The sequence below is a fragment of the Taudactylus pleione genome, unplaced genomic scaffold (genome assembly GCF_031769625.1).
Source record: "Taudactylus pleione unplaced genomic scaffold, aTauple2 ptg000041l, whole genome shotgun sequence".
NCBI lineage: Eukaryota > Metazoa > Chordata > Amphibia > Anura > Myobatrachidae > Taudactylus > Taudactylus pleione.
Window position 1 is genome coordinate 57,219,742 of NW_028284443.1, and position 16,743 is coordinate 57,236,484.

At 41.5% G+C, this 16,743-nt stretch overlaps 1 protein-coding gene across 4 annotated transcripts in view; it reads left to right on the forward strand.

Moving 5' to 3' along the window:
• ABCC4 (ATP binding cassette subfamily C member 4 (PEL blood group)) overlaps positions 1–16,743 on the forward strand; it is a 392,497-nt gene that overhangs the window by 351,631 nt on the left and 24,123 nt on the right. For 3 of the 4 annotated variants that reach the window (XM_088458987.1, XM_088458994.1, XM_088458999.1), the window contains one exon: positions 11,803–11,908. In XM_088458987.1, the coding sequence (XP_088315113.1) occupies positions 11,803–11,908 (106 nt within the window). Of the gene's footprint in view, positions 1–11,802; positions 11,909–16,743 lie in introns of those variants that run through there. The other variant, XM_088459006.1, reaches the window with a different exon arrangement.

Below are 16,743 nucleotides of genomic sequence, written 5' to 3' on the forward strand. Positions count from 1 at the left end.
AAGAGGAATTGACTGACAGTAAAGCAATTCTGGCAAAAGAGGAAGGAATGTAAAGAGGCAGAGTAGATACCTCAGAGATGCACAATGATAAATAGCAGACTGACCAATACTAATGTCACTGGAAAACTGCAGGTTGTAATGAAACCAACAGAACTGACTGGCTGTAGTTGTAAACAGGCTGGTACAACAATTAGCAGCAACAACCTCCTTCAGGTGTGAGATAACATACAGAGGCGCTGATTAGCTTAGGATAGCACACAGTCTGTATAATGCAATAGTACTGAACGTAATGTGAAGTACAAGTAACTAAAGTCTGGTAGCACCAGCAGGTCAGATAGTTGCTTTAGTGAGTGAATAATTTGGCTCAGAAGTCTTGCATGTAGTGTAGCATGGAAGCATGTAATGCACAGGAGTCAAAGGATAGTGCTCAGTAGACAGACTAGCATTGGAAGAGTCTCAGAAGTATACACTGCACAGGGCCACAGGATAGCGCTTTGTGGACAGGCTAGCACTGTTTCTCAGAAGTCCTGAATGAAATGCAGCAGGACAGACAGGAACTTGGAAGCATACAATGCACAGGAGCCACAGGATAGTGCTCAGCATACAGGCTAGCACTGAAGAAAACACAACAGCGCGTTGGAACTCACTGGACTGTGTAGCCAAACTCTTGAGTACTTGCAAGTGGAACTAGCAGGCAGGAATGCAGCAGAAATTATTCTGGCAATGAGAAGTGGCCATGGGGAAACTTATATAGGGCACCCTGGCGCTGATTGATCACAGAAGTCATGTGCAGGAAATCTGGACTGGTATTGGTTGAGCAGCGGTCAGCAGATCTTAAGCCAGAAGGTGGCGCCCATGTCTCGGCGGTGGTGGCTCCACATGAGGGAAGCAACAAACAAACTACTTGTTACAACTAAGAACATGTTCTGACAGAAATTGGATTGTAGAGATGAAAGTCTGTTTTGAGGAAGACCAGTAAGGAGTCTATTGCAATAATTAATTCAGGAGATAATGAGTGCATGAATTACAGTTTTTGCAGTATCTTGTGTAAGACATGGTCGTATTCTGGATATTTTTATTAGATGTATGTAACATGATTTGGAAACAAATTGAATGGTGAGCAAAGGACAGTTATGAGTCATGGATGACATTTAAGCAGCAAGTTTGTGGGGTAGGGTTGATTGTCGTGTTATCAACAGTGATAGAGATATCAGTTTGGTAACTACTATTGGTTGTGGAAATATTATTACTTCTGTTTTAGAAAAATTGAGTTTGAGGTGGCGAGATAAAATGATGAAATGGCAAAAAGACATTCAGTAACGTGGACCAATACAGATGGTGAAAAATTTACCTATCCTCTCCCGATTTGAGTATCATCCAGCTACAAATGATCCTGTAATCCAAATGCTGATAAATTTGCCAAGAGATGTGGAATAGATTGAAAAAAGTAGAGGACCTAAGACTGAGCCTTGCAGTACTCCAACTGATAGAGGTAGCGAGGAGGAAGATTCAGAGAAACGAACCCTGAAAGAATTATTTCATAAGTAGGTTGAGAATCAGGATAGGGCTATGTCCTGACGACATAGGGATTGTAGTGTTTGAATGAAAAGAAAGTGATCAACAATGTCAAATGCAGCAGAGAGATCTAGAAGAATAAGAAGTGAGTATTGGCCTTTACACTTAGCTTTGATCAAATCATTCCCTACCTTAGTCAGTCTGTTCAGTGTTGGGAATGAAAGCCTGACTGAAGTGGGTCCAGTAAGTTGTGTGAGTGAAGAAAGTGTGTGAGGCGGGTAGCTGAGAGATGGGACAGTCATTTTAAAGAGAGTTATGGTCAGAATTCTGTTTTGTCCAGACTAGGAGTAATCACTACATGCTTGAATAATGATGGAAAGAAACCAGCAGAGAGAGATTACATATTTTAGTTAAGTTTAGGATGAGCACAGGAGACAGAGCTCTACTGGTTTGTGAGGGTATTGGATCCAGAGTAGGAAGTTGGGAAAAGTGTATATACTTCATCTTCATTTGTAGGATCAAATGAAGATAAGGTGCCAAAGGGTTCAGGGAAGGAATTGAGCTTGCTGAGAATGAGCATATAATTTAATTTCGGATCTATTCAATCTTGTCCTTGAAATAAGAAGAAAGCTCTTGTTTATGAGAATAGCTAGTGGGTTGGGTGAGGGAGAGGTAAGAAGTGATTGATTTTAATTAATTAAAAAGTAGTTTGAGAATAAAATCTTGAGCAGAGATGAGAGATTGGAATTATGTTTGTTTGACAGTGTCCAGGGCCTTATGATAGGTGTGGTAGATAGTCTTCTATTTGAGGAAGTCACTTGGAGTACGAGATTTATGCCACTGATGTTCTACTTTACGTAAGAGTTTTTGTAGAAGTCTTGTTAATTTAGAATACCATGGTTGCCCTCTAAGAGATGAGTAGAGGTGTCAGTCTATTGGGAGAGGGAGAGAGAGGAGGCTAGAGAGATTAGTTTGTAGGCACAAGGAGATTGTGGAATATCAGTAGAGATATTGAAATCACCCATAATGATAGTGGGGGTGTCAGAGGATAAAAATTGTGTTAGCCAGGCAGCAAAATGTTCAAGAATTTGTAGTTGTGACACAGGAGGACAATAGATCAGAGCAACACGCAGAGAGAATGGGGTGAAAATCCTGAATGTGCTTCAAAACATGTACATGTGAGTGATGGAACTTAGTGTAGAATTGTGTATGTGAAAAATTGGGACAGTAAAATGTCATCCCAACCTCCTTTACTGTTTCCAGGCCTATAGTTGTGTATAAAGTGTAGACCACCATGTAAAAGTGCTGCAAGGGAGGCAGTGTCTGTTTGTGTAAGCCATGTTTCTGTTATTGCCAGAAGGTTGAGGTTGTTTGAGATAAATAGGTAGCCGGCATTCCATAAGGCACATTTTAGTGATTTAGAGGGTGATGGGAAACACGTGATATTTTTGAGGTTAGCGGTATATGATATCATTGTGAATCAACTGTATACTACTGGGACATGTGGGTGAAATAAGCTCATGAATGTTAATAAGAGGGGAGTGGATTATTGAGGCAGAAATTTGCTCAGAGGGGTAAGATGTAGAGAGAGTGAAGGATGTTAAAGCCTTAGAGATAATGTCATGGGGTGACTAAAAGTAATTTGCGATACATGGTGATTTATGAATAAAAGGCAAGATATTTAGGTACAGAATATAAGGAATTGTACATTTTTTATTTGAATTCCCTGTTCTCAGATGTTGTTCAATGTTTGTTCAACTGTTTGTTTAACTGTTCAGTTTGTAAAGATATAGGCCCTCATTCAGAGCCGTACGCTCTGAGCAGAGCGCACGCTCTGAATGAGGGCCGTCCTCCATAATTATGGAGCGTCCTCCTGGACGCTCGTATAGCTGTGGGTCACCACCCACAGCCTGTACGAGCGTGCAGGTTGATGGCCGCGATGGTCTTGACGGTTGAGTTTCTCAACTGCAAGGCCCGGAGTGATTTTGGCTCTATCAGAGCCAAAATCACTCCCACTGACATCACTAGTGATGTCAGTGGGCCGGCTTCTGACGGTAGGCGTTCCCTTGGGAACGCCCCCGTCTGGGAGGCACGCCCCCCGGCACGCCCACCAAAGGGGGCGTGCTGTCAATCAACATCGACAGCACGCCCCCTTTGATCAGACACAACGAGCGAAGGAAAGTCCTTCGCTCGTCGCGTCTGGCACATGCGCACGACGGAGCTCCCTCCGTCGTGCGCATGCTCAGTGCAGACCATCGACCCACTTGCAAGCGGACAGCCGCTCGCGAGTGGGTCTGAATCAGGCCCTTAGTATGCCTGATTAAGACAGGCTACATCAGAGCCAAATTGGTCTGCTGATCAAAGTATATACATTGCAATGTGTAAACACCAGGCCAGTATGGTTTCATAAACTATGCCTCAGTGAACAACATCTCAAACACAGATAATAACAATTGCAAGCAAGCCATGATATTACATACGGTCAATCATCATGAATGGGCGAGACATAGATCCTGATAAATTTCTAAAGGTCTTGATTTATACGTTCCGTTTGATCATTACTATGCTGACTGTACGCAGAAAAAAAGTTTAACTTGATGTAAATGTAGACATGAACTGTACTCCCCGATCTGAAATATTGTTTTCAAGAAATCCATGCAGCCTAAAGTTTTTTTAATAATGGTATTGGCTAACTTGGGAGCTGAGGGCAGTCTCTTTACGGGTACAAAATGAGCAGCTTTAGAGGGTAGTTCAGTAATAAAAACCATGGAAGTATGTGTCCAAGGACGATCGGTAGTAGGAAGGGGATGCAAGGGCCCAATAGGAGCTTGAGGTTGGATTTTATGTTGAGCATAAGTAGCACAAGCTGCCACAAAATCTTTTATATCATGACATACAGGCGGCCAACAGAAACTCCTGAGGATTTTACCCCCACATGACCGGTGAAGTGAGATGCATGCGCCCACTGGAGTAATTTCCGGCATAGTTTTAATGACACAAATGATTTTCCTGGAGGTATTTTTACTTTGTTGGTCACTGAAAGGAAGCAAGCCAGATTCCGAATAGGTTTATTCTCTCAGGGAACTTTTTTAGTGGTACAGAATGCGTGATACAGTCTTGATATTCTTGTTTCCAACAACATTGTGGTTGTTCCACCTGACGTGCTGCATATCAGATGGAATGACCCAGGTGACAATGCCATGCAGGTGAGTGGAGTTGGGGAACGAAATATGGGTGGTTGTACACAACACCGTGCAGTGAGTATTGCTGACCGCTCTATCGTTACATTGGGTGGCGGGTCAACTACGATACACATTGTTCTAATATGTCCCTACCCTTAGAATTGGTGCCGATGTGAAGAGTTATTTTAGTTTAAAAAAACATGTTCTCAGCTTCAGAAGGACAATCCTTGGTATTTTTTGACTTTCTGGTTAGATCTATGATGGGAGCAACGACTGTTGAGTAATTTTATAATGAACTGCTTGTAAATATTGCAGAATCCTAGGAATTGTTGGATCGTATTTAACCTTGTAGTACGGTGCCAATTGGCGATGACAAACAGCTTCTCAGGATCCATCCGAAGACTGGTACCAGAGATAATGTATCCTAGGGATGCAATTTAATCCTGCTTGAAGATGAATTTCTCTAACTTGCAATAAAGTTGGTTCGGCCGGAGTCAGCTTAAAACTTCCCTCACATGCTTGTGATGGGATGTTAAATCCTGTGAAAAGATCAAAATATCGTCTAGTTAGATCAAAATATATATGTATATACAGGAGATCTCAGGAGATGCTGTTCATTTATTTTTGAAAGGCTGCTGGTGCATTGCTCGGTCCAAATGGCATAACCAAATGTTCAGAGTAGTTCTCAATATACAAAAGATCCTGCTTAGGGACTCCAAAGAACTCTGCAGCTACCACTGCACTTAAAGAAACACACTGCTCTCTCCAAAATTATATTATAAAAAATTACAGTTCTAGTAGTGCTGAGTGTGTTCTAAGCTTTTCTTATTCTTCAAATAGTCTCTTAATATTTAGTAGGCAAAATCCAGAATAAAGCACCTCCCCATGGATTTCTACTACTGTTTGAGAGCATTGTATGTATTTCTGATTATTCCTCTCTGTTTCTTTAAATCCTATATGTTCTCCAATAGTGCTGCTAATTTTTCTTATTTTGTCCGAAAGATGCAGTGCATGGAGAAAAATAAAACCGTAATAGGGAGCTGGGTTCCGATGCACTGTGACACTTACCTATCAGAATACTTTGTTCTGACTACAGATTGAAACCAATGCGATCATAATGAACTTTTCTGTCTTGTGGGCATGTAACTAGAGATCCGTGCTCTTCTGAGTTGTGTGTTTGGAGAAAGGAAGCCTGTTTCAAATAGATTTTTTTATACCTAGCATGGGTTAGTGCAACTGCAGATACTAATGATGACGGTTGCAGCTGTAGATGGAAAGCAGCATTGGGGTCGCCATGGTGGTGGTGTTGGGGTCCTTCTATCCTCCGGTTACTCCTACAAACTCATTCCCTCTGAACTATTCCTTACATTCTTTACATGTGAGGTTCAGGCTATACGCCTGTTAGCTGTTATTTACCGTCTTCTTAGCTCTCACTCCAAATTCCTTGACAACTTTGCTTCCTGGCTCCCTCACTTCCTCTCTTCAGATCTTCCCTCCATTATTTTAGGCAACTTCAATAACCTTATCAATATCCCCACAGAATCCTCTACCTCTAAACACCTTACCCTCACATCATCGTTTGATCTCCCCCAATGGAACAACTGACCAGGGCCACTAGTCTCTGCTCATTGTCCTTGACCTCTGCTGCTTTTGACACTGTGAAGCACCCTCACCTCCTGCAAATCCTTCACTCCTCTGGTGTACGTGACACTGCCTTCTCTTGGCTGTCCTAGTACCTCTCAACTCCCTCTCCAACGTTCTACATCTGCCTTCCCTCTCCTACAAGCCCTACACTACCTCCCCTTCCCCTTCAGAATACAATTCAAGCTTCTTACACTCATTTACAAAGCCCTCACCCAATCCTCTCCTATTTACATCTCCTGTCCACAGTCTCTGCTCAACAAATACACCTCATCTCTCCTGCCAACTGATTACTTCCTTCCACTTCTGCCTCCAAGATTTTGGCCTGATGGTTATCGCACATCTCCGATGTTTGGAGATCTGCACCACATGTGCAGAACGAGTCCTGCAATCTCGTTCGCAGACCCCCCCACAAGCCGCAGCATGATTAAGGGGTGCGGAGAAGGAGCGTGGCTGACCACCACTCCTGGAAATAGGGACGCATCGTCCTCATTTTCCGGGTGGGGCGACGTCAGAGTCTGCTTCGGTAGACGCAATGGTTGCGCTGGTGATCCCAGGCTGCAGTTCTGGACGCAGCACTGGGATCGCAGATACAGCAAGGAGGTGTCTGCTTACTACAGATTGTGGGTCTACAATTCTGTCCCTCTCTGAATCAGGCCCTTTGTAAGGCACTGCTGAACCCCTTGTGTAGCATAGTTCACACTCTACCTATAGAGTGCTGATTTGTTTGAAAGCAGATTTAAAAAAGTGAGTTCCTTAAATCAAACTGCCTTTATGCATTAACACATCTTGAGACAGTACATATATGTCATAAGATTTATACAAGTTTTTTTTAATCTTTTTAACAAACTGTATTTTTGAGTGTACATTTTCAATAATTAGGTTTTTTAACTCAAAGGGAGCAATCCAATTAGCCGCGATGCGGCGTTCAAACACCGACAGCGGCACCGCATCTCGCACCTCTCGTGGCCCTTTTTTAGGCTGAACTTGCTCAATTTTGTACGCAGCCCTATGGGGCTGCGCACAGTTTTGAGCGAGCACAGGCTGCGGTCAAGTGCGTGCGTTGCCGCGATGATTCGCACACGCGAGTGCATTGCTTTTAATTGGATTGACCCCTTAGATAAATAGAAAATTTTATTCAACATCATTTTCATTCAACATATCGACTTAGTACTGATATGTGAAAACGTTTTGGTGCACCGATAACTGTGCTAGAGAAGCAGTGTTAATATGCAATTTTCTACTGGCATTATATACAAAGGTCTATAACCTCTATCTTTCTTCTTACTGCCCCAACCTGTCATATTGGTTCTTACTGTTTGCAAATGTCCCTCCCATCTTCCTGCTGTTTTACTAATCCTCTCTCCCGCCAGTCATCTTCCGCTCCAAACCTGCTGAGAATGCTTTATTAAACGATTAAAGATTAAACGATCTAAAACTATATGATATCCTAGATATTCATATCTTCAAATAAAATACCTTTCGCCTCCACCCAAACAACATGCATAAAGCCAGTCTGTCCGGGATGATTCTTCATGGCAGCATAATTATGTCACATTGCTTTTTTTTTATTAATACAATGTTATGCACACTCTTTGTGCTTGGTATATTCCTTTTTACTTTGTCTTATTTGTACATTTGTTTCATCACTGTGCACCACAAAGCTGTACAGTTACACTTACACATACAAATACTAATGTAAAATTTAGCGCACAGAGATGGATGTCTTTGCATAGTGACACATAAACCATATGTAAGAAAAGAATTTAAATAAGTATCATGATTACAAATGTAGGTTTAACACAATTTCAGCATTTCCTACTGAGCATGAAACAATAAATGACAGGCACATGAAGACTAAAGCTCTGTAAAAGTTACAGTTTCTAAAAGTAGAATTTAATCCCAGACATTTGCATTAAGAATCGTGAATCACCCTCCTCGAGCATTACAGCTTAAAATCTCCATTAATTGAGGCGCATGAGAAACTTTGTGAGGAATTTACATTTCTTTTGAAGATTAATCTGTTTGATTGACGTTTAAATGGTGGTTTATTAGCAGCTGTTTTGTACTTAGATAAGACACTAGTTTTATTTTGTGCGAGTAAACTGTTTGGGTAGATATTGTTGGAGTATTTGACAACTATATTGTACAGTCTGTGTGTATGTGTGTAACTGCTATATAACTGTAGTCACAAACGCTGTAACACCATAATTTGTGACAGGACCTTTTCATACCTTCATTTTTAAGAACCAAAGCTTGGGTTGCCGGGGGCAACAGTTTTCATACTGCACAGTTTGTACAAATATACATGTTCTTTGCCATTACCCCTATTGTACATCTTTCTATTCTTGAGAGGATAATCTAATACAACATTTCCATTATATGCAGTATATATGAATTGAATGTGGGCATGTGAAATGTCTCTTGCCATAGTCTAACTTCTGAATAGAGAGCAGCCCTTAAAGACAGAGGCAGATGAAAATGTGTAATGTTCCAAAACCTTGGGGATGATGTTTATCTTGTTCTGTATTACAGCGCAATCATTGTTTTGCTACCCACATTCAATTACTGCCCATTGAAAGTAGCTAAAAATGATAATGAAGTCTTGGTTTATATTAGGCTAACCTCTTTATTTCTGCAGAATGCACACAATAGTCGTCCTTCACAAAGTATTCTCATTGTTACACTGAAAGTTTTTTCTATACGGTTTAGTCTGTTATGTGTATTCAGGAGCAAACTCACTGCTTTCAGGCTGTATCCTTTAATTAAACTTTTTAAGGAACAGCACGTGGCAAGGCTATCTTATTTTGGAAATAGGTGTTGCTCTGTGCAGTGCTGATACCTTCTATTAAGCTTAAATTTACAACTAGGCTGCGTATTAGCTATTTACTTTTTATTACCAAATACCTCTCTTCCTGTTTGGTATATACCAGGACATTGAAATAGCAGATGGGGAAATCACTAAATATAACATACATCCTAACATACAAAATACGGTAAGCCATGTCCCCATTCCACATAGATTGGCCATCTTCACTGTTATGATGTAAGAGGTACAAGACAAAATTGCCTCCCCATTCTGCATATGTAAGTGGACATTTCTACTTTAATGTGTAGAAGTTGTTTTAAATCTTAGTAAATTAATGTATATTTGTTACAAAACATATATACACTGGAGCTTTTATTACAGAATGCACCTGTACTGCTTCTATTCAACACACCTACTATCCCCCTAATTTGGAACCACCACTTTTGCTATATTACTATTGCAGGTCTCACTTCAAAGTTTATCCTAATACCATTATAGGACGATACTCTTTTTTTATTTCATATTTTTTCTTGAAATATTGCCCCGTTTTAGCCTTATGCTTATATTAATCATGAGAATGAGGGGATGTACAGAAGTTACTCTTTCATTATACAGTATGTGGCATTTTTTGTGATGTTTAATTATTTACTTACAGTACATTTTTCAAAATACAACAAACCAAAATAGCATCTGAAAAGTTCACAAGGCGTCATTGAAAGTAAAGGCCATTGATTATTGGTACCTCCTAAATACATTTAGAATTCAAGCAGTTTTGTGGGGATGAAAAGTGTGTGTGGCACCCAGCAAAACAGGAAACAGCCACCCCTCCAAAGGCACCTTCTTCTTCCCTTCACTCTTAATCTCATTACTCAATAAAATCTCCTATCTGCATGTATGTGCATAAGTGTGTGCACTCATGTGCCTGGATCACACTCCGTTAGAAGAACCCCCATTCAGGTCTTCGCCATAAACGCTGACCCATTTGTGTAAAAATAGCTGCCTGATATCACAGCATGCAGTATGAGCTGCACTTTCATAAATAACAATTTGAACCTTGGGAGGAAACCAGAGCACCTGGGAAAACATGCAAACTCCACACACATAATGCCTTGGTCATGAATTAAACTCATGATCTCAGTATTTTGAGGCAGTAATACTAACCACTACACCAACTGTGTTGTGATCATTATCATTCATATTATGCTTAACTTTTTCATGGGTCTGATTCAGAGTTGTACGCTATTGCCACCTCTGCTGCACCTGTGTACTCAGTTGGGATGCGAAAATGTGCAAATGTCAAAGCTGCCAGAAGATATGTTGAGACGCCCACCTGCAGCTTTACAAATCCAAGCATCTGCGGAAAATCTTGTAGCATCTGCATCGGCTGCAGACGATTCCATTGTTTTAGTCCTGAGTGGGTCTATGGTCCCGCAGAATGGATGTGGGAGTTGGGACGCCAGAGACATATTTCATGCGTACGGGCTCGCAATCACTGGGTGAGACACCCCCCTATTTGGGATTTTAGCTACTAGTTTGATATTATACTGTTGGCATGACACAGGACTGATGGTAGCGCTCACCTTTCCTTCTCCGGACAAGCGTTTTTTTGGATGCCCCAAACAATCTGAAAGGGGACTCATCAGAGAAAATAACTTTACCACAGTCCTCAGCAGTCCAATCCATGTACCTTTTGCAGAATATCAGTCTGTCCCTGATGTTTTTCCTAGAGAGAAGTGGCTTCTTTGCTGCCCTTCTTGACACCAGTCTATCCTCCAAAAGTCTTCGTCCTGTGTCATGCCAACAGTGAAGCATCCTGAGACCATTCATGTGTGGGGTTGCTTCTCAGCCAAGGGAGTGGGATCACTCACAATTTTGCCTAAGAGCACAGTCATGAATATGGAATGGTACAAAAACATCCTCCAAGAGCAACTTCTCCCAACCATCCAACAACAGTTTGGTGACGAACAATGCCTTTTCCAGCGTGATGGAGCACCTTACCATAGGGCAAAAGTGACAACTAAGTGGCTCAGGGAACAAAACATCAAACTTTTGGGTCCATGGCCAGGAAACTCCCCAGACCTTAATCCCATTGAGAACTTGTGGACAATCCTCAAGAGGTGGGAGGACAAACAAGAGCCCACAGTCTGACAAACTCCAAGCATTGATTAGGCAAGAATCGGTGGTCATCAGTCAGTATGTGGCCCAGAAGTTGATTGACAGCATGCCGGGCGGATTGCAGAGGTCTTGAAAAAGAAGGGTTGAAAACCAATACTTGTGTCATTCTCAAAACTTTTGGCCATGGCTGTACTATATTAAGTGACATTCAGTGACAAGTTTGAGAATGAAGTCTGAACTCAGAAGCACATACTGTACAATACAATACTTGTATTGTACCTAATAGGACAGGTTTTATAACTAAATGGGGTGATTTAACAAGCAGTGTGAAAAGAGTAGAGAAGTCGACCGTAGCAACCAATCAGCTTTTAACTATTACTTTATGGAATGTACTGTACTTGATTAGTGCTACCTCAAAGATAATTGGTTGCTATGGGCAACTTCTCTAATGATCCACTTCCCCATTCTATTCACTGCTTGTTACATTCTCGTAAGTGCACCTATGCAAACTAAAGCGTTTTCCTTATTTTACTTTTACAGGACAGATGAGCTGATTCAGAAGACAATAAGAGAAAAATTTGCTGATTGCACAGTGCTAACAATTGCGCACAGGCTGAACACCATTATTGACAGTGACAAAATTATGGTAAGTTAGATTTAATATATTATACATGTTATCTTTGATTATTACTGTTGAGGAATTTCTTCATAATGGGAGATAACATAGTATAAACATTATGGACATATTAGCACTGCTGTAGCAGCCATAGATTGTGGTGGCGGTGGTTGTTTCTGTGATATCTACAGATATAAGGAAAGAATGTTGATTACATCAGATTTGAAGATAGTCCCGCCCACATAGTACTTTTCACCCACGTGATTGGGCATTTTGTTAGTGTAAGACATGGTAGTGCACCTTCAGTGTAAGAGACAGAGGCCCCCATTTATCAACGATGCATATCCCTATAGTGCTCGCTAAAGGGGTTATGCCAGGCTTCAGGATTCAACCATCTTTTAGATGGCAAGAGCGATGCGGGCCCCATTGCCGGCAATGGAGACCCGGCGGTGCCTTTCCGGCTTCAGCAAAGCCTTCCAGGTACTGCCGGGTCTCCCTGTCATGCACATGCGCAGACAGACCGTCGGGCATGTACATAACACCGGAGCCCCGTCGCTGGCAGCGTCAGGTTGCCAGCAGCCCAGCAGAGGACCACGCCAAGAAAGAGGACTTTGCGGGACCTCGCCAGAGGGATAAGTATTGTTAAATACTAGTAAATTTTTGGTTTGTATCACAGAGATATTAAATGAAAAATTGCACTGGTGTTTAATATTGTTGATACATTGGGGCCAGACTGTGTTATTCTCTTAGCACTTACATAGTCTTATTCAAGAGTGTGTAACTTTCAGTGATTAGCGCACCTGATACAGTCAGATTCCTGCTGGTTTATATTATGCAGCACCTTTCACATGTACTTTTCACCACACTTTCAATAGTTATATTTATTTAGTATTTGATCTCAGGTATCCGGTTGTTTGATCGACCTCAGTTAGATCGACAATACATACATTCACCAACGTACACCGACTCCATCGTGGTCGACAGGTACTATAAGTCGACAAACCACAGATCGACTGCACCTCTATATCGACAAACACGAGATCGACACGGACATTAGATCAATACTACATATGATCGACACAAAGCATACTGACAATATGTAGATCGACAATACATATGATAGACAAAATAAAAGATCGAAACTAAATAGGTCGTCAGTTAATAGACCGACATATAAATAGGTCGACAGTTAATCGATCGACATGAAGGGGTGCACTGCAGAGCATGGGGGTGCCGAGCAATTAGGTACAATGGCTGCAGGGTGGATGTTGGGGCTTGTATTGCCAGGAGCGCTTGTAGGGCTGGCTGGGACCTGTAGTGCCACGATTGAAAGTAGCGGCGGGGGATGCGCTATTAGCGGGGCAGCGTCTAGGATGTATACCTTTTATATTGACTAACTGCAACATGTCGATCATTTATTTGTCGATCTATTAACTGTCGACCTATTTAGTTTCGATCTAGGACTGGTCGATCTTTTATATGTCGATCAATTATTTGTCTACCTATTTAGTTTCGATCTAGGAAGCGTCGATCTATTGTTACTGTCAGACTTTACATTGTCTAACTATTAGTTGTCGATCTAAGTACTGTCGCCCTTATATACCTGTCTTAGATATTCGATATATTACATATCGATCTATTGTCACGTTCAACTATATTACAGTCTAACTAATGTTACTATTGATCTACGGTAAGTCAATCTACACTCCCAGTCTAACTAGCGTGGTCAGCCTATTTATTGTCTATCTAGATATGGCCGATGTAACGATTCACACCCTTGATCTCATTCAGTGCCGTCAGTCTCTATACTGTACCTGTTATTCATCCATAAAGTATTTTCAGCTTTTACATTGTATTTGTATGACACTGGTTTGAGTTTTGTATGCTTGCACTGATACATTTATAACTGTGGAGTGATATACAGTAGTTCACAATGTCAATGTCAGACGTTCGTGTTCTAGCAGGTGATTGTTAACTTGTAACCTTATACTTGGGCATATATGGTTAAGATTCCTTGTATTCTATTCCATCCTTATGGATGCACATGTGCTCATTATGGGGAGTGATTTGGAGGCAAAAGCAAACCCAGTGACTGAGTACAAACGTTGCTGTAGGAGGGGTTGAGGGGTGCGGAACACAATGCAAAAATGGTGAGGGGAGGCACTGTCAAGTCCAACTCTTACATGAAGTGGTAAAATAAATGTGGCCAGGATGTGTGTATGGACAGTTTGTGTCCAGCATGCATTTTCACCCCTTGCAATGCAAAATGTGCACCTTATGGAGCGTACACACGGTCAGATTTGTCAGACTTGTCAGATTTGTCAGATGAACGACTAAACGATTTGAACGATTTGACCAAAGTTTTGAACGATTTGAACGATTGAACGATTTTTGACTGCATTAAAATGAATGGAATCGTCCAAGTCTGACTGCAAACCCATCAGATGTCAGATATCGTTATCTGACAAACGGGAACGCGCATCGTTGATCGTCCATCGTTCAGGCATGTCAGATATGAACGATTTTCCTTCAGATATGAACGACTGAACGATTTTTAAATCGTTATCGTCCATATCTGAAGAAAAAATCTGATCGTGTGTATGCACCATTACTCTAAATCATACTTGTCAACTCTCCCTCATTGTTAGGAGACTCCCTGAAATGGCAGCAATCTCCCTGTCTCCCTGAAGAATCTAGCAATCTCCCTGATTGCACCTTCCCCCATTATGAAGCTGTTATATTAAAACAAAAAACAGAGATATATACGTTCAAATAGAATTATAAGTATAATTTCCCTGCATTGGTTATAAGGCACAATGATCCCTATGGCTACATGCATTTTCTGATAAGTATCAGTGTGTTTTCATTAATAAATAGATCTTACTAACTGCTTTGGGGCTCATTTACATTTGGATGTAAGTCAGTATTATGACACGCCCCTCAGATGTAGCAGTACACGCCCACTTTACCGCACATGCATAGATGCTGCTTTCACAATCTCCCTGAAATGCTTTTTCAAAAGTAAGGAAGTATGCTCTAAATCAGCCGCTATATTTTTAATGGTCTTAACATGTGTGTTTTATGATGAACATTTTCTACTAAAGTGGTAACGCTTTTATCCTATACAGTTGCATTGTTCTTTATCCAGTGACCCGTCTGTTCCCAATACTTACCGAAACCATTTCTCTCAAGCCTGGTACACACTGTCCAGATAAATGCTTGTTCTGCACAATTAGCTCAGTGTGTACCTTCTTCTATGGCAGTGTTCCTCAAACTCGGTCCTCAGGACCCCACACAGGTCACGTTTTCCAGGTCACCTAGCAGGTGCACAGGTGTATTCATTACTCATTGACACATTTTAAAAGTTCCACAGGCAGAGCTAATTAGCTCACTTGTGATTCCGTGAGAAGTACTGGAAAACATGCACTGTTTGGGGTCCAGAGGACCGAGTTTGAGAACTTTTGTTCTATGGGATTAGGAGGTCGGGCATCTAAAATGCAGCCTCTCGATCCGACCATTTATTGGCTACCTCTGGCATAAACACCTATACAATTATTTATGTTGATCAGTGACTGGCCCGATAATTGTATAGGTGTGTACCCAACATCAGTTAGTTGTTCTGACTCATATCATGTGAGAGCACCCCTTTCCATAGAATAGTTTACTTGAAACTAATTGTTAGCTATATATTATTTAAGGGTTACTTCACAGTTTGTTGTTTATCTTTCCGCCCAATCTTTGCATTTATTCCCTCTAAATATAGAAACATGCATCTTTTAATATCTTTGTCTGTTTGTTGGCTGTACAAAATTTTTTAAAATTAAAGTTATTGGAATTCACCAAGGTACATAAAGTTGCTGTTTTAATCATGTAATTAAGGGGTTAATTATAAATGATAAAATCCCTGTATGTTTGTAAATGCAACTGGTTTTGAGAATCGAGATTACCTTCAGTTTAAGGCCCGTATTTAATTAGAGGTGAAAAGACGAGCATCTGTGAAAAGTTTTCGCCTGTCTCCGAAGTATCGCCCTATTCAATTCCAGGACGTTTTTTGAAAATTCCATTGCAAAAGCAAATTTTGGGGTACAAATGTGGGGACTTGGGCCCTCATTCAGACCCGCTCGCAAGCGGGTCAATGGTGAGGGCCTGCGCACGCGCAGCGCTCGCAGTGTGCATGCGCAAGCCCCGGAGCGAGTGACAAATTCACTCGCTCTGGGGCTCACTACAAACGGGGCGGTTGTCGATGTTGATCGACAGCTCGCCCCGTTTTGTAGGCATCGGACAAAGGAACGCCTGCCGTTTGTAGACGGCCCTACTGACATCACCAGTGTTAGAGCAGGAAGCTACCTGGGGCTTGCGGTAGACGAGACCCTGCCGCAAGGGTCTCGTCGCAAGCCCCGATGGTTGAGACCATCACAACCATCACCTGGTCACTCGCTAAAGCTGTGGGTGGTCACCCACAGCTTAGCAAGCGGCCAGGAGGCCGGCTTTTAAAACAAAAGCGGCCGCCATCATTCAGAGCAAGCGCTCGCTTTTTGCGAGCGGCTCTGAATGAGGGCCTTGGTTCAGAACCCTTTGAACACCCCCCATAATGACTAATTAGTAAAACAAAAATATCTTAATTCACCCCAATAAAAGATGTAATTTTTGGGGTGAAAATTTAAAAAGTGTTGTAAAATGGGTATAAAGTACTGGGTCAGGTACTTTGGGGGGCTGTATGGATGGGACAGGTGTTGTTAGGATTGCAAGTGGCTGCAGCAGGTGTATTTTTAAATTTAAATCTGCACTTTATAGACACAAAAATATACTAGTACCCATTTTAATGTACCCCAAATTTAACTACAGCAATTATTTTTCCCAAAAGA